The sequence below is a fragment of the Sphaerodactylus townsendi genome, linkage group LG09 (genome assembly GCF_021028975.2).
Source record: "Sphaerodactylus townsendi isolate TG3544 linkage group LG09, MPM_Stown_v2.3, whole genome shotgun sequence".
Lineage (NCBI taxonomy): Eukaryota > Metazoa > Chordata > Lepidosauria > Squamata > Sphaerodactylidae > Sphaerodactylus > Sphaerodactylus townsendi.
Genome location: NC_059433.1, coordinates 69,733,036 through 69,752,154, shown reverse-complemented (window position 1 = coordinate 69,752,154; position 19,119 = coordinate 69,733,036). Strand labels below are relative to the sequence as shown.

At 44.2% G+C, this 19,119-nt stretch overlaps 1 protein-coding gene across 1 annotated transcript in view; it reads right to left on the bottom strand.

Annotated features, from left to right (window-relative positions):
* The window catches only part of ZFAT (zinc finger and AT-hook domain containing), a 193,224-nt gene that overhangs the window by 137,275 nt on the left and 36,830 nt on the right, over nt 1–19,119 (bottom strand). The window contains 1 exon segment of the mRNA XM_048508580.1: nt 15,292–15,367. Within this exon segment, the coding sequence (XP_048364537.1) occupies nt 15,292–15,367 (76 nt within the window).

Genomic DNA, 19,119 nt, shown 5'->3' with positions numbered 1-19,119 from the left:
AGGTGGTAGCTTAAGATTCCAAGAATTACAAGTGGTCTGTAGATTGTAGAGATTTTCACCCTGGGTGAAAATGGCTACTTTGGAGGATAGAATCTACGGTATCTTCTCCGGCTGAGTTCTTATTCCTAACCAATGCTTATGTATTTCAGGACTTGTGTAGTTTTATTCTGTTTAATTAAAACTTGATTTAATACAAAGTAACTTATGCAATTTTTTTTTTAAAAAAAAACTAGGGGCTGTTTTTGAATGCTGGCCAGGAAAATCAACACATGTTTGTCAGGGACACGGCGAATTAAAATTTTGTGGCAACCTTATCTTTTTAGCGATGGTGCTTCGACCTGCCAGCTGTTTTGAAAACCTCATTTTAGGCCGATAAATGTTGTTGCGTGTTGTTGCATGCTGTTTTTGTGCTATTGTCTTTTTATCCCCATTGCGAGTTACTTCAGGAGAGATTACCATATAAATTGTCTAAGTAAATAAACCTGACTAGAGAGATTACCATATTATTATTATTATTATTATTATTTATTAAACTTGCTATACCGCCCTATCCCCGGAGGGCTCAGGGCGGTGAACAACATAAAGTCATACAAAAAACATAAAAATCTTAAAACAGGTACATTCTACAATAGGGCCCGCGAGACCCATATACCACCCTCTTCCAAAAATGAGGAGGGGTCCCAATGATTTTAGGGGACCCTACTAGCAGGGGGGGGCGGGGCATTATCGGCGGCTGGACTCTCCAAAGGCCCGGTGGAATAATTCGGTTTTACAGGCCCTGCGGAACTCTCCAAGGTCCCGCAGGGCCCGAATAGCTGGTGGTAATGTGTTCCACCAGGCCAGTGCCAGGGCTGTGAAGGCCCTGGCCCGTGTGGAGGCCAGCCGCGTCATCAAGGGGCCAGGGATCTCCAGTAGATTCGCCTCTGCTGATCGCAGAGGACGAGCCGGGACATATGGGGTAATAATATAAATTATCTAAGTAAATAAACCTCACTCATGCCCCCATCACCTCCAATTCTATATTCCGGTTTTCTTTTGAGTATCTTCTTGAGTGTTAAAATACCTTTTGGAGATACGTCAACCAGAACTGTATGCAGTGTTTTACATGCAGCCACATAAGAGCCTAACTGGATCAAATGACGCAGCCCATCCACTCCAACATCTTGTTATTTTGGTGGCCAACCAATTGCCCATAAAAGGCACTGCAAACAGAACATAAGATTAGTCCCTCCATTGTTGATTTCCCTAGCAACTAGTGTCCAGAGCTATAGGTAGGGTTGCCAGCTCTGGGTTTGGAGACCCCTGGAGATTTGAGGTTGGATCCAAGTGAGGGTGGAGTTTCAATAGGTTATGTTACACAGGCCACCCTTTAAAGCAGCCATTTTCTCCAGAGGAAGTGATCTCTGTCGCCTGTCGGTCAGCTGTAATTCTGGGAGATCTCCAGAAGCCACCTGGGGGTTGATGAGTTAAGTATATCGTGCCTCTGAATGTGGAGATGCCCCATTAGTAGACCATTTTGTGAATATGACCCATCAATGGAACTCATTACGTTTTGGAGTCTTGGCTTCTGTTCCAGACAACACTGAGGACATTGACAACAAACTACGTCGGCTTGAAAGCTTTTTTATTTTCAGATTGGATACTATGCAGCCTGCTGGACTTAATTCAAACATTGACTTCAGACCTTTCCTGTGATTCCTTAATTAACTGCACCTGTCTCCCTTGACTTTCTGTATAAATTAGGTTGCTTCTGTCTTGGGGTTAAGGACATTTCGAGAGGCATAAGAACAAACCAATTGCAGAGCGTTGTCCTCACTGGTATTTTGGCATTTTTTCTCCTTTATAAAACAATCAAATTGTTACTGGTTGAACGCTATAATTACAACTGTTTACTTATTATTTTTTGTAGATTGTAACCATTATTGTATTTTGAAAAACCCTGACCTGCCTTTGTAAGTATTTGTATGTTTTGGAAATCAGTTTCACATGTAAATTGTAATTCCTTGTAACAAGTCTTTATTTTGTTTCTTTTCAGAACAGCCGTGAAGTTTAACGAGGCCAGTTGGTTAATTATCTAGAATCTGGCTAGCTGTTATATTTACATTGAGATTACTTTGCCGTGCCGTTCTAGCTTATGTTTATATATATTATTCCAATGGGAGAATGAAAACAATTTTCCAAAACATTTGGTTACTGTTTGTAAATTTATAAATTTATTTTGGTTACTTAAAAGTAAATTGCTACTCCAGTGGAAGAACTAATTTTTTGTGGCCTAGAACCAGCATTCTTCATGGGTCTGATACATTGGGAATGAGGATGACTGAAGGCCTACATCCTCCTTCCAGATCTCAAGAGCAAGTCTTCTCCAAAGGTCTTCCAAGCCCTGCTCCCAATAAAGTCAGATGTGCCTATGTCTCTTGATGGTTCAGTCACCTTCACAGTAACTTCAAGATGTGTATTACCATTCTTTCATTCATTTGATTTATACCCCCCCCCCTTCCGTAAGGACTTTGTGATTTGCAACAAGAACACTGGCCCTCATAGTGATGATCTGCTCAAAGAAAAAAATGATTGCATGCTATAATGTACACATTTATTTCATGTATATTTCATGTATTCAATGGTAGAGAATAAGAAGGAAACCGATATGGGAGGTTGTTATCGGCACATGAAACAAGTCACCAAATATTATCCCCACTTCCAAGCAGTGAGATAATCCAGAAGGTCTACCTTCCCTTGGATGAGAAAGACTTAGATCTTTGCAATATATTGTTTTTTAAATACCAGCAAAGCAGAGGCAAATCTGCTCCTTCAGCAGATAGCACAGCTGCTAGCTCTGTGTCAGATTTTTAAAGAGTTCGACTGACCTTCGATGGTCCTCAACCAACTTATGCTTCTCTCTGCTTTAGTCCAACAGTCTTGATTCAGGACCACATCTGAAGTGTTGCTAGCTCTGCCGAAGGCTGGATTCCAGGCCAATTAGAAAAATTATCATCAAGGATTCAATGGGCCTTTAAGGTTCCTTTAATTAAGAGGAGGAGCTTTGGGGAGGGCATGCGCCTCAGTGAGAGAGCAGTTGCTTGCATACAGAAAGTCCCAGGTTCAGTCCTTGCATCTCCAGTTAAGAGAGCAAGGTAGTAGGTGATGCGAAAGACCTTCATCTCAGACCCTGGAAAGCTGCTGCCAGTCTGAGAAGAATGTCAACTCAATGCATGGCAGCTGTGAAAAAGGCAAACTCTATGCTGGGGATCATTAGGAAAGGAGTTGTTAAAAAAAACTGCAAGGATTGTCATGCCCTTATATAAAGCAGTGGTGCGACTGCACTTGGAGTACTGTGTCCAGTTCTGGTCGCCACATCTCAAAAAGGATATTGAAGAGATAGAAAAAGTGCACAGAAGGGCAACGAGGATGATTGAGGGACTGGAGCACCTTCCCTATGAGGAGAGGCTGCAGCGTTTGGGACTCTTTAGTTTGGAGAGGAGACGGCTGAGGGGGGATATGATTGAAGTCTACAAAATTATGCATGGGGGAGAAAATGTTTCTCTCTTTCCCACAATACTAGAACCAGGGGGCATTCATTGAAAATGCTGGGGGGAAGAATTAGGACTAATAAAAGGAAACACTTCTTCATGCAACGTGTGATTGGTGTTTGGAATATGCTGCCACAGGAGGTGGTGATGGCCACTAACCTGGATAGCTTTAAAAGGGGCTTGGACAGATTTATGGAGGAGAAGTCGATCTATGGCTACCAATCTTGATCCTTTTTGATCTGAGATTGCAAATGCCTTAACAGACCAGGTGATCGGGAGCAACAGCCGCAGAAGGCCATTGCTTTCACCTCCTGCATGTGAGCTCCCAAAGGCACCTGGTGGGCCACTGCGAGTAGCAGAGAGCTGGACTAGATGGACTCTGGTCTGATCCAGCTGGATTGTTCTTATGTTCTTAAGACAATGGCGACTTGGGTGGACCAATGGTGTGATTCAGTATAAAACAACTCCATAGAATCATAGAGTTGGAAGAGACCCCAAGGACCTTCAAGTCTAACCCTCTGGAATGCAGGAACAGACATTCAAAGCACTCCTGTCAGATGGCCATCCAGCGTCTCTTTTAAAACCTCCGAAGGAGGAGACTCCACCACACTCCGAGGTCGCGCATTCCATTGTCAAACAGCCCTTACTGCCGGGAAGTTTTTCCTGATGTTCATGTCTGTGTTCATGTGAAAAGTCTAGGTTATCCATTTGGGATTTATAGCAAGCCACAAACAGAGGTTGGTCTCCTAGCATCCATAACACCAGAGAAACAAAACGTCTCAGTATTATGTTAAACGCAAGAAACTCCTGTCGCTTGCTGACTACGATTGGCTTGACGTCCTGTTTGCTTCGGTCATGAGCACTCATGGTAAGATACAAATCACAACATTATGATGTGATTAAAAAAAACTACAATTGGGTGATCATTTCCACTGGTCTCTTACGGTCTCATCCACATTACATTCCCCACACACAAATGCAGTCCAGACTGACAAACAATTGAGGCTTCAGGAAATACGGCTCAATTGCCTATCAGCACGGCAGCAAAAATAATTCTAACACTTCTGCCCACAAGAAAGCCTAATGCAGCAGTTGCTAATAAATACATATTTACTACTAGGGATGAAATTGATGAACAAGACCAGATTTAATACACACAGCCTTAGGGCTGTATACATCAGTGTTCTTGACTGCATTTCCCTGGCAATTCAAGTTGCCATTCGCCTCACATCAAGACGTCAAGACAATATTTAAGTTTGGCGTTTGTGTGTTATAAAATCTACACAAAAGCATGACTGAAAAATGGTGGGAACGGGCTTGGTGGAGCAGCCATGTTTAGATAGGCAGCTTTAACAGAGTCTTATTGGTTCTGGTGGGTTTTCCGGGCTTAATGTTTTTCTCCCCCTTCTTCTTGAATGACTTCAGATATTGTCAAACCAGAGACTACTAAGCACGAAGAGGCAGCAGAGCAGTTTAGCGCGTGTCCAAATCCATAGCATCCATCAAACTGATATGTAAGGAGATTCAAGCCACCTTGAGTCTCCTCACAGGGGAGAAAGGTGGTGTATAAATCCAAGGAGAAAAAAAGAGTGTGACAAACTATAACTAGGGCCCTTTCCGCACAGGCCAATAACGACGCCCTGGGGATGGCAAAAAACGCCAGGCAGCCATTCTCGCACAGGCGGCGCTGCCAAAACGCAGCAGCGCCGACCTGGCTCCCTTCCCTCTCCCCCAGGGCGGCCTCAGGCCGCCTCCAAAAACCTCCCTCCTGGAGGGAGGTTTTTGGCACAACAGCGCATTCCCAGCGGTGCAGTGCGAACGGCACCGCCAGGGATGCGCTGTTGTCCCCGTCCCTCTCCCACTCACCTCGTCGCCTCTGTCGCCCTGCTGGCCTCCGAAGGCCCTCCCTCGCTGTCCTCCGACCCCTGGAGGTCGGAGGGCAGCGTGGGCAGGTCTACGGAGGCGACAGGAGAGGGACGGGGAAGAGGCACCGTCATTCCAGCCAGTTCTGGGACCGTCCATGCGGACGATCCCAGCGTCGTCGGGTCGGCGTAGATTACGCCGACCCAACCCCTTCCGCCTCTGTGTGGAAGGGGCCTAGGTGAGCATAAAGAAGAAGAGTTTGGATTTATACCCCACCTTTCTCACCTGTGAGGAGACTCAAGAAAGCTTTCAAACTCCTCCCTCTCCACACAACAGACTCCATGTGAGGTAGACAGGACCGCGAGAGTTCTGTGACTAGCCCAAAGTCACCCAGCAAGCGTCATGTGAAGGAGCAGGGAGAAAGATAAGAGTCTGCCGCTCATGTGGAGGAGCGGGGGATCAAACCCGGCTCTCCAGATTAGAGTGCACCACTCCTAACCACTACACCACGCGGGCCAACTCTATCATTCACAGGCAATCCCAATCAACTATTGACATCAATCAAGCATTATTTTCAATGCCTTTTCACAATTCTCACGCATTCAGGTTTGTTTTGCCCAGTCTAAGCTGTGAGCATCTTATGCAATATCTGCATTCAAGAATGTCTGCAGAAATGGCACAGCACACCCTGGAGCCCACCAACTGGCCCTGTAGCTGATATACTTGTATTCATCCAATGTTTCTATTTTCAACAGATGAAGAAGAGTTTGGATTTATAACCCACCTTTCTCTCCTGTAAGGAGACTCAAGGTGGCTTACAAGCTCCTTTCCCTTCCTCTAGGGATGTGATTTGCAGACGGTTCCCCACCCCGCTTTCCTTCATCTTCATAAGAATATGCCTCGCTTAATACTCTCTCAAAAATTTTATCAGTACAACTAAGCTTGGGGGGAGACGTGCATTTTCCCTAATTCCTCTTAAACCTGTATCAACACCTGTGTCATTTCAGAGAACCGTATCCCAGATTCTAGTCGTAACTCGTCTCTTCTGCCAGGTTAGTTGATACCTTTCCAAGAACGTAATTATGATTTCTGCATATGTAAAGTTGCATTAAGTGGTTCGAGGACATCGCTCCAAAGTCACCTTGCAAAAGTAGAACTGGTAATACGATACGCCATGGGGGAGAACAGGAAGAACAGCCAGTGGGGGAAATGAGCACACACACACACAGATATGAATCAGTGGAAGAACGACATTTAATAGGGCAATTTTGTATGATTCCTGACATTAACGTTGATCTCTTTTTCCCAGCAAGCAATCTAAATATTGCGCAATTATATGGCACTGTTCAAGTTTTTAAAAAAAAAGCTTTGCATCTTTGGAACTCGTTGGTCTTCACAGATGAGTAAGCAAAGCGGAGCTCGACTTGTTCAAGGTCAGCCGAAGGATCGGATGCAGAGAATGTTGGTATTTCAGGTGCATCCAGGCGTAGGCCTGTATTGTATTAGCAAACGACTCCTTGTATCCAACCTGTTTACCATGCTGCTCATCAAGTCCTTTGACGTACTCGCCTCGTTTCGTAGACACTTCAGAACTCTGCTGTCATGGTGCTCTTTGCCAAGCCAGGGAAAGACTTTGTGCTACTGCCTTAACTCCCTCTCTTACCATTCATGCATGGAAAGCACCCAAGCGCTACCCTCATTTCTTCTCTGGACTTGACAAAGGTGTTATCAAGACCAATTTGCCTGCCAAGCCTTCCAAAGCACATCACATTAGGTGGCAGATTCCAGAAAAGAGGTCTCTGATGTGTGTTTGGGGTGGGGGGAGCTGGGTAGAGAAACCTTTTGGGCATGAAAATGGCGGAGTGAGAGAAAATTAAACAGCCCCTTCCTTCCTGCCATCCTCTGCTCCAAGTTGCTCCAAGGAGCAGCAGTGGCTTAGTGGTTAAGAGCAGGTGCATTCTAATCTGGAGGAACCGGGTTTGATTCCCCGCACTGTCACCTGAGCTGTGGAGGCTTATCTGGGGAATTCAGATTAGCCTGTACACTCCCACACACGCCAGCTGGGTGACCTTGGGCTAGTCACAGCTTTTCGGAGCTCTCTCAGCCCCACCCACCTCACAGGGTGTTTGTTGTGAGGGGGGAAGGGCAAGGAGATTGTAAGCCCCTTTGAGTCTCCTACAGGAGAGAAAGGGGGGATATAAAACTCCTCCTCTTCTTCATTTTTTAAAAAATCCAACAATAAAAAGCATCCATTTGCCTGTCTGGCCACGATAGGTGTAATTCTGCAGAAAATAAAGGTAGTGGTTCAAGGATCTAAGAGAATAAGGTTTGAATCTGTACTCTGCTGTGGAAGACTGCTGGGTGACCATAGGTCCACCCTCTCAACTTAACGTTCCTCACAGGTTTGTTGTTGCGAGGATAAAATGGACGTCAAGGAGAATGATGAGCCTGTGTTGTGTAGAGGACAGAGAGATAGGCTAGGATCCCAGGTGACCCAGGTTCAAATCTGCACTTCTACCAAGGGCAATCTTCGGCCCATCACAGACTCACGCTGGTCTATCTCACAGGTCAACTGCTGTGAGAAAATGGAGGAAAAATGAAGAACTGTTGAATCCCAACAGAGGAGACAAGTGGAACGTAACTAAATAAATTCAAGTGCATGTGTGCATGGGAACTAGAGGTGTGCTTCAAAAAATTGTTATAATTTCAGACGAAGGGTTTTGGGGAAGGGGGGCTTTACCACGATTCCTGATTTTTAGGCAGGACGTTACCTGATTGGGATTCAATCCCAATCACCCCCACCCCACCTCTTCCAGATTATGGAATCTCAACAGGGAACCTATTTGAGCATACCTGGAAGCTGTTTTTAAAGAGGATGGCTCCAAAATTGCAGAGAACGTCCCCCCTCTAAATTTCTCCATTTCAAGCTAAATGGACAACAGGGTTCAATTTTACAGACCCCTGAATTAGGCTTCTCTTTGCACAAGAGCCCTTTTCTCAAAGGATTCTTTTAATTAATTAATTAATTATTAGATTTTTATACAAATAAAAATATGCAGTACAAATAAATATTCGCAGACAGGGAAAAGTTAAAAACCAGTACAAATATAATATTTTGAATAATGGAGGCTGCCTAGCAGGAAAATGTCAGGTTTCAACATATAAAAGGGGGAAAAAATCCTGTCTCCAATTCAGGTAAAGAGGAGGAAGAGTAGGAAGAGCAGGAGGAAGAAGAGGTTGGGGGCGGGGGACTGGACTGGGAGAGTCTGACTCCTCCATGGATTCAAAGCGTTTCTCCCTGGAGCTGTTCTAGCCAAGCAAGGAAGAGTTCCAAGGAACTATTAGGTTCTTGTTCTCCCTCATTTGTTTATGCCAGGAAGTGGGGGAGGGGGGAGGATAGGAGGACTCCCTACCTCATTTGTACCTTTGAGTTATTTTCTTTGTATTGGGAAGGGCTTGCAAGAAATGCTTGCTCAATTAAACACCCAAATGAAAGGATGGAAGGGGAGAACGTTCTTGTTTTCCCGGTCTTACTGCTAGAAACGGGATGGCTTATTGCTCAGAAAACACTTTTTTTCTGTAACGCAGAGGTCTTCAATCTATGGCCCTCCAGATGTTCAGGAACTACAATTCCCATCAGCCTCTGCCAGCATGGCCAATTAAACACCCAAATGAAAGGATGGAAGGGGAGAACTTTCTTGGTTTCCCGGCCTCACTGCTAGAAACGGGATGGCTTATTGCTCAGAAAACACTTTTTTCCTGTAACGTAAGGTCACAGAAGCCTCATTTTCCCCAACCGTATTTTCTTCAAAGTATACTTCACTTTGGCTCATTCTGCACATGCAGAATAATGCACTTTCAAACTGCTTTCAGTGCTCTTTGAAGCTGTGCGGAACGGCAAAATCCACTTGCAAACAGTTGTGAAAGTGGTTTGAAAACGCATTATTTTGCGTGTGTGGAAGGGGTTATTTCCCTCTCCCCATCTTTTTTCCTGATCCAAGAAAAGCACAAACCTGCCTTACATTTTCCCAAATATACTCCCACAACATCTGTGAGAAAGGCTGAGTTGCTGAGGACTACTGAGCGCCCTCAACTGAAAGAGTTCTCTGTGAGTGGTGTGTTGATTCACAAGAACACAAGATGCCCCCCCATTTTTACTGGGCTATATTTCTAACTCACAAAATGCTTATAATCTGCCTACCCGCTCCCGCCCAGGGTTTGTCCACTGGGGGTTTGATCCCAGATGCCTTTTATTATCATTCATTTTTTGTAGGTTACTGCTGCTATGGCTTTAATAGTTTTAAGGTTTTGTATTGTTTTAACTGGGGCTATTCGATTTGTTTTATTGTCTTGTTATTTGTTGTTGTACACCGCCCTGAGCCCTTCGGGGGTAGGGCGGTTTATCAAATCGAATGAATGAATGAATGAATAAATAAATACATACAATTCACCTAATGTTGTGATCTCTATTATGTCAATAGCTTCAGGGGGTAGTCAGGTTTGTTAGCAGCAAGAATCAAGTCCAACGGCACCTAGAAACCCACCGGATTTTCAGGATGTAGGCTTCCAAGAGTTTGATGCTTGAAAATTTATGCCCCCCAAATCTGGTGGGTCTTTTAAGCAGCTGCTGCATCTGAGTCTGTTTTGTGTTTTGGAAGAATCTAGTTTTTAAAATGCCACCTTGTTTACCAGTTCTTAGAGTAATGAAAACATATGCACTAGGTTGAACAACTAGCCTCGTGGTGCCACTGGAACAATCTAGAACTGAACACACTTAAAACCGTAGCAATGGTGGTAGATTTCAGGAGAAACCCTCCCATCCTACCTCCTCTCACAATACTAGACAACACAGTATCAACAGTAGAGACCTTGAGATTTCTAGGCTCCATCATATCTCATGACCTAAAATGATCAAATTCAACATCAAAAATGTCATCGTGCTAATAACAAAGAATGTTCTTTCTGCGCCAACTCAGGAAGCTCAAACTGCCCAAGGAGCTGCTGATACAGTTCTACAGAGGAATCATTGAGTCTGTCATCTGCACCTCTATAACTGTGTGGTTTGGTTCTGCAACCCAACAAGACCATTACTAACAGACTTCACAGAATAATCAGAACTGCAGACAAAAACAACTGCTGCTAACCTGCCTTCCATTGAGGCCCTGTATACTGCACGGGTCAAAAAAAGCGGGCTGTGAAAAAATATTTACTGACCCCTCGCATCCCGACATAAACTGTTTCAACTTCTACCCTCTAAACGCCGCTACAGAGCACTGCACACCAAGACAACCAGGACATAAGAAATGTAGCTTTTCCTCGAACGCCATCACTCTGTTAAACAAATAATTTCCCTCGATAATGTTAAACTATTTAATATATACTCTCTATTATATAATTACTGCACGACTTTTTTCATCATTCCTAGTACCCATGTCCTCCCACTTATGACTGTAAGACTATAGCCTGTGTTGGCATGTTATTTTACATTTTATTTTATTTTATTTTATTTTATGATTTTACATTTTATGTTTTCATTACTACTGATTGTTTCCTGATTGCTTACTAGACCTATATGACAATCACTAGTGCTGTACCTTATGATTCTTGACAAATGTATTTTTCTTTTATGTACACTGAGAGCATATGCACCGGAGACAAATTCCTTGTGTGTCCAATCACACTTGGCCAATAAAGATTCTATTCTATTCTACATACATTGTGTGTGTGTGTGGGGGGGGGGGGGATTCCACAGACCTTTCCCCAATACAACCTACTGTTAACAACAACCAGGTTTACTACTGCAAACAGTACTTGCAATACTAAAGTTCTTCCATTCCCTGCTACACCACAGTACTGAATTTTGGAAAATGCCATAATCTCAGCCAGCTTTGCTAGCATAACCCAAAAGCAATCTCTAGCCCTGGATAACCAGAACTCATTAAATGCATAGCGTGGTGTGTAGAAAATGGGTATTTCCTAAATGTACCGACGCACACCTGACTGAGAACAAGGTACAGCTCTGTGGTACTGTGATCTGTTGGCATGTTTTGCGCCCGTCCTGTCCTCATACTCGTTTCGAGTTTTGTGCCAAGGGTGGCTAAACTTGTTATGCAAGTTTATGAGCCTTCTTGTGACTCACAGTTTACAGCTGGAAGGCAGCTTAAATTACTCCTATTTGTATTTTACTGGAAGCTCAGAATAAGGGAGTCGCTCATGGTGCTCTCCAATGGAAAGGCCAGCTAGTGCTAACAAGGGATGCCTTCAGGTCAAAACTGCACTTCGAATAAACAGAATGAAATTTTGAAGATATGGATAATATATGTGGACTGGATGAAAGAAGCTCGAGTCAATGAAGAAATACGGGAGAAGAGGCTACAGAGAATGAACTCACTGCTGTTTGTGTGACAAAACTATGAAGAAGTAGTAATGGGGGGAGGGAGGAAAGGGGGGGAAAGTATTGTTTGAAAATGTATGAAGGAAATTACCATAAACTGTAAAATTCAAATGATACAATTAAAAAAATTATTTTAAAAAACCTGCACTTCGAAAATACATACTTTTCCAGCGTCTTTGCTAGAAACTGCTGCAGCTTTGCAAAAAGACCTGAATGAAACCCATGCCCTATGACGGGTCTGCAACCCGAGGCTCTCCAGATGTTCATGGACTACAAATCCCATCAGCCCCTGCCAGAATGGCCAAGTGGCCATGATGGCAGGGGCTGATGGGATCTGTAGTCCATGAACATCTGGAGAGCCTCGGGTTGCAGACCCCTGCCCTACGAGGACAGACTTAGGGAGCTGGGGATGTTTAGTTTGGGGAAGAGAAGGTTAAGAGACAACATGATAGCCATGTTTACATATTTGAAGGTTTATCAAATCGAATGTTGACGAGGGAGCAAGCTTGTTTTCTGTGGCTCCAGAGACTAGGACCAGGAGTAATTGGTTCAAAGTGCAGGAAAAGAGATTCCACCTAAACATCAGAAAAAACTTCCTGACAGTAAGGCAGTTTGATAGTGGAATGAACTACCTTGGAGAGTTGTGGAGTCTCTTTCTTTGAAAGAGGCTGGATGATCATATGTCAGGAGTGCTTTGATTGTGTATTTCTGCATTGCAGGGGGTTGGACATGATGGCCATAGGGGTCCCTTCCAACTCTATGATTCTATGAATGACAATGAAACCTTAGCCCAAAGTTAAAACTCGAGGTAAGGGCAAATTATTCTTGAGACAGAGCTATTAAATGCCCAAAGCACTATAATTTATCCTTAGAACAATCTTGCCCCATCCCACCCTCAGCATACACACACATCACCATTTCAAGAAGTGACACAGAGATGGTCTTATAGGTTCATAATGAATTTTATTGTGGGACACTCACTGTGTTATAAAAACACTGTATACCACCTTGAACAAAATTAAAAAGCGGAACAGAAATCCGAGCCCGGTGACTGCAGACAGAACAGACTACAACAGCTTCAGAGTTCTGTGAGCTAACCTAGATATTTTTTAGCTGTCTATAACAGCAGGAGGTATTGGCCATTAATTATTGAAACCCTAACTGCAATGCTAGCATTGACACTGATGAGCAATTAGTGCATTGAAGGTATTAAGTTACTATCAAATGTATGCCTCTCGTTCCTTGAATATTTGTCCTGAATATTCCATCCCCTAAATATTTATCTGACCTTTTCTCAAGATTTATACATCCCACATTTCTACCATTTAAGCTTTCCAAGCAACTTACAGAAAGCCCAAACAAGAACCAGTAAGAACTGCCTCCCCTCCGCCCAGTAGTAGGATCCCATTCATGCAATTTCTGCACTGCTTAATGTGTCATGCAAATACTTAACCTATGCGTCAGTTCTTTCTGGTGGTCCCAGACTTCTAAATCCTAATGCATTGGTTACAGAAGGTTGCATTCTCTTGCCTGCACTGATTCACTATGTGTAATCCACCCTGCGAAAAAGGTAAGACTAGAAGTAACATATTTTTTTTAAAAAAATATGCATGCTCTGCCATTTCAGGTGAGCAGCTCTCTCTTGAACTGGGTGTTTACATCAAATAATTCTGTGCAGAGAGCGACAGTTCTAGACTTACAGTAGCCATGCCCCCTGGGCAGCAAGTTAAATTGGGGGGGGGGGGGGCATGCAAAGGGACTTAATGACAATTGCATCTATCTACTTTAAGTGCTTATAAACTCACCTTCTTCCAGTGTGGAGCCAGCATGGTGTACTGGTTAAGAGCAGGTAGATTCTAATCTGGAGAACTGAGTTTGATTCCCCACTCCTCCACCTGAGTGGCAGAGGCTTATCTGGTGAACCAGATGTGTTTCCTGTTCCTACATTCCTGCTGCGTGACCCTGCGCTAGTCTGAACTCGCTCAGCCCCATCTTCCTCTCAAGGTGTCTGTTGTGGGGAGAGGAAGGGAAAGGAGCTTGTCAGCCACCTTGAGTCTTCTTACGGGAGAGAAAGATGGGATATAAATCCAAACTCTTCTTCTTCCCAAGCTACTACTGTGTTTCCCTGAATATAAGACAGTGTCTTATATTAATTTTTGCTCCCAAAGATGAGCTATGTCTTATTTTCAGGGGATGTCTTATATTTCTGTATTCTGTTCGTCAGGCATGCTTCCAAACAAAAACTTTGCTACGTCTTACTTTTGGGGGATGCCTTATATTTCGCACTTCAGCAAAACCTCTACTACTTCTTATTTTCCGGGGATGTCTTATATTCGGGGAAACAGGGTAAAGAAACAGATGTTAAAAGCACAAGCGCTACTTCCTCTGATAATTCTGTTTTCGAATTATGGCATTGCCATAAGTGCTGAAACTACCTTCAGGAAGTTTCCTAGATAAGGCACTACTGATTGGAAAGGAGATACGGACTTGAAATAGCTACATGCCAGCAGCACACAAACGTACAGAAAATTTACATTAGGGTGATATTGGAGGATAGCCAGGCCTCTGAAGGCTAGTCTAAATGCAAGAATGCCTCAGAATCACGCGCATTCCCTTTGCGTTCCAGAGCTCCTCTGTTAACTTTGACGTAAAGGAGCATTGGCGCACGTGGAAAATGCAAAGCTTCAGCAGCTCTTTGTGACAAAATCACCTGGGATCTGTGGCTCACCTCCCTGCTAATTCCCACCATGTCTTGCTGCCATCAAATTGATCATTAGTGGTTTGTGCATTTCTGGCATTTTAAGTACCTTTTTAATTTTTTTTAAAAAAAGCTTTTTTAATGGGCTTATTTGGGGACTGCCCTTCAAGGTAGCTGTCCCCTGTGCAAGCAGCGAGTCATTACTGACTCACAGGGTGACATCACATCACTGCTTTTACGAGGGCTAGGCAAATCAAGTTCACAGCCGCCGCCTTCCCCAGTCATCGACACTTTATCCCCAGCAAAGCCTCCGCCCAGTAGTAGGATCCCATTCATGCAATTTCTGTACTGCTTAATGTGTTGTGCAAATACTTAAGCTATGCGTCAGTTCTTTCTGGTGACTTCTAAAATCCTAATGCATTGGTTACCGAAGGTTGCATTCTGTTGCCTGCACTGATTTACTATGTGTAATCCACCCTGCGAAAAAGGTAAGACTAGAAGTAACATAAATTTTTAAAAAAATATGCATGCTCTGCCATTTCAGGTGAGCAGCTCTCTCTTGAACTGGGTGTTTACATCAAATAATTCTGTGCAGAGAGCTAAAGTTCTAGACTTACAGTAGCCATGCCCCCTGGGCAGCAAGTTAAATGGGGGGGGGGCATGCAAAGGGACTGAGTCAACCTTGAGTCAGCTACCTGAAATTGACTTCCACTAGGGTCAAACTAAGGTCATGAGCAGAGCTCTTACTGCAGCACTACGGGGCTTGCACTGGCTAAACAAAGGTCTTGCGCGGACAGTTTTTTTACCTATTTGGCCTTCCACGAGAGCTGTGGTTTGGACGGCTTCCCGTGTGAGCACTCTCTGGAACACAGAATATCCACGCTGTAGAAAAACACAAGGATATGAAGAGCATTTGTGAAAATGAAACCAAACGGTGCTTCTGCTTTCACTGTTAAGCTCCAGAACTTCTTTGATTTTTTTTTAGTTATGTAATGCACCACCAATCTCACCTAAGTTGAATACCACATTCAAATCCCAACTTCCTCCATCGTTTAGAACACAGGTGTCAAACTCGCGGCCCTCCAGATGTTACCTCTGGAGGGGCGCGAGTTTGACACCTATGGTTTAGAACATACAGCCCTGCCTACAGAAAACTATCAGTAACAAATCCTGAAGAAAACAGGGGGTGTTTAGAGATTGCTAAAAATCCTTTGGATAAGTCTCCACACATGTCTTGTAACGCAAAAACGCAAGTGTGAATGCACTGAGAAATGCAGCTACAAACTGAAGGTCATCGAGCCGTGGGCAGTAATTCCATATTGCCTTGCGTGCGGTGGGGGAAGAGGGCTTGCAGAGCTGAGTTTCTTCGAATGTGATGGAATCAAAGCGGCTGAGCGGCCTCTCACCCCAGAGGGTCACTTGACTGAACAGGAAGGCTGCCTTTCCAAATCAGTTGAAGTAAACATCCACCTCCCAGCCATTCCATGTGTTAGAGCTGAGTGTAGGATGTTTACATGAACTAAGAATCAGCGGAGACGACAAAAATACCACGGCGGCGATGCGCTAAAAAGGTGCCGGTCCTTCAAGCACCCGGAGGTCCCAGGTAGCCAAATGCAACAAACAGCAAGCAGTGGTTTTCTTTTGCTGCTGACCCCTAATTCACTTTTCTTTTACCAATTATAAAACTTTTAAAACGTGAAGCATTCGTCTTTAGCTCATTTAGGGAGTTGTTTTAAAAATGCTCCCGGGAAAAAAGCCAAGGGCACGAAAGCCACGAGTTATCTGATTTAATCCCCAGCCAACAAACTTTGGGTAGCAAGGCGGAAACAGACCATAGTCTGAGACAGTGTTTCCCAACCTTTTCGAGGTCAGGGTACCCTTGACCTCACTCTTCATATCTCACGGTACCCCTCCTGCTACCCTCCACCTTCCCCTCCCATTGCCCCTGCTTGCCACACCCCCCACCTTCCCCTCCCAGGGTGAAGGGAAGCACTGGGGGGAGTGGCTGCTGACCTTGTGGCAGGCCCTGCCCCATGGGCCAGCTCCATGTCCTTGCTGGCGCCGGTGGGAGACACCACAAAAATATGGGGGGGGGGGGTGGTAGTGTTGCCACGGTACCCCTGGGACATGCTCACGGCACCCCAGGGTACCAGGGAACCCTGGTTGAGAATGGCTGGTCTGAGATCTTGCAGAACCACAATATGTCAGCAAACACTGGGACAGCACTGTCTACACTGGAACAGCACTGCCATTAATATGTTAATATTAGTGACCTTGGGGTAAACAGAAACCACTACCATGGACTGACGCATGTTCCAAGGATTTTACTTTTCTTATGCTGAAACACAGAACTGAACAACTAATCAGCGCTTACTTCTGGAACTCTCGTTGCCTGTCACCTTTAAAACCAAGTATCTGAATAGCGGGTCTTCCAGGGTAGCTTATTAATAACCGGTGGCAGCAAACATCTGACTGAAAGCTATTGCTTCCAGCTTCCAGTCGGGGATGTTTACAACCACAGACTACTGTGCATCTGGAACACGGGAGTCACCTTTGAGGGGAGAAGAAGAACATAATGCTGGTGAAATACATTTCCGTATGGCCTCGGTACCATTTTACGACACTAATTATGATAAGAAAGCAATCCATTACGCTTGATAACGAAGCTGCCATATGTTAAAGGAAGCGAAGCAGTTGCTCACTCGTGGGCTAAAACATCACTTCCAGGACCCTGAAGCATTTGTGTAAGCAGAGGTGTTTTTGTTTTTTTTTAAAGAAAAGATGATTCAATAACGTCAGTGCTTTAGACAGGCATCCCTTCTAGCTCCAGGAAGTGTGGTTGAAAGCCAGATGCAGAACACTTCGAAACAAGCCATCACCCAGACAGCTCAGCCTTCTTTCCTCCAGCCGGAGAAGAGGATTAGCAGAGGGTGAGTAAAGTGGTGCCGGCATCTTGAGCAAATCCAGAATTCTGGCATTTGTTTCTGTTCACCAAGTCTGGCCTGTATAGACAGGCAGTAACCGGAGCTAATGGGCATCAGTAAGGAATCATCGCCCTGACCTGGATGGCCCAGGCTAGCCTGGCCTCATCACGTCTCAGAAGCTAGGAAGGGCAAGCTCTGGTTAGCACTTGGATGGGAGGCCACCAAGGAAGTCCAGGGTGGCTTCCCAGAGGCAGGCAATGACAAACCACCTCAGTTTATCTCTCCCCTCACTTGGCTTGATTTTGTCAGATCTCAGAAGCTAAACAGAATAGGTGGCTTGCCATTGGCTGCCTCTAGGCAGGATTCTGCAGAGTCTACCAGAGCCAGCGTGGTGTAGTGGTTTAAAGCAGGTGCACTCTAATCCGGAGAACCGGGTTTGATTCCACATTCTGCCACTTGAGCTGTGGAGGCTTATCTGGTGAACTAGAATAGCTTGTGCACTCCAACACACGCCAACTGGGTGACCTTAGGCTAGACACAGTTCTTTGGAGCTTTCTCAGCCCCATTTACCTGACAGGATGTTTGTTGTGAGGGAGAAAGGGAAAGGAGTTTGTTCTTCTTTTTCTTCAACCAGAGTTGATTCTCTTGCCTTAAAAGTTTTACCTGGTATTCACCAAGAGTTTTCAGGAAGTGGGTGAAGTCAGTTGAGTAACTCCTGATTTATATGTCAACTGCTGAATATGTTTTTCAAAATGTTATGTCATTGACTGCTGAAGAAACACATATGGTTTGGGTGGTCACATGATATATTCATCAACTCATCAACACAGCTGACACTACTGCAGCTGTGCATCTGGAGTTACAGAGACCACAGATCCCCTCATCGAATTCTGCGATCGATGTACACCACTCAGAAACCCTTGAGCCACACCTATCCTGACTAAACATTATCTGCCTGTCAAATCCTGAGTCATCTCTTTTTTGCTGGCTGATATCCATCCAGAAATAATGCACTTTGGCGCCAATTCTGTAGGACGTGTTGTTTTCCTGTGCTATTACAGAGATGGATTTTTATTCACAATGCTATGTTTACAACTTTGTATTCTACCGCGTGTTTGTGTTGACTTTGCTCAAGACCTTTGGCCAGAGGAGCATAATAATGAGAAGAAGGAAGCGATAGAGGAGGAAGAAGAGGAAAAGACAGGAGTAGAAGAACATGCCTTGGCTGAATATGTAAAAGACAGTCAATAACAGGGGTTGCTGCTAGTTAAGAACCAGAACACTGAAGTCACGAGAAACAAAATGTGAATACCGAAATAAATTAATAAAAATATGAACAGAAAGTTACCAAAGAAAATACGTGGAGAAGATTGAAAGGAAAAGTAGACAAAGATAAAACACTGCAATGGCTTATAACTGAATCGTTGAAGAAAGAAACGGAGGGCTTGATTTTCACCGATCAAGAACAAGCTATCAGAACAAATTCACTAGAGGCAGAATTTTTTAAAAAAATCAGCCACTGATTCAAAATGTAGATTGTTCCAAGAAACAGAAGAAACAGAGGATCACATGCTGAGCTCATGCAAGAAGATCACACAAACTGATTATGAACATCGTAACACAACAGCTGAAATGATTCACTGGAGCATCTATCGACATAATCATTTGCCAACAGAAGAAAATATTGGTGAGGAAATACTGTTGAAAAAA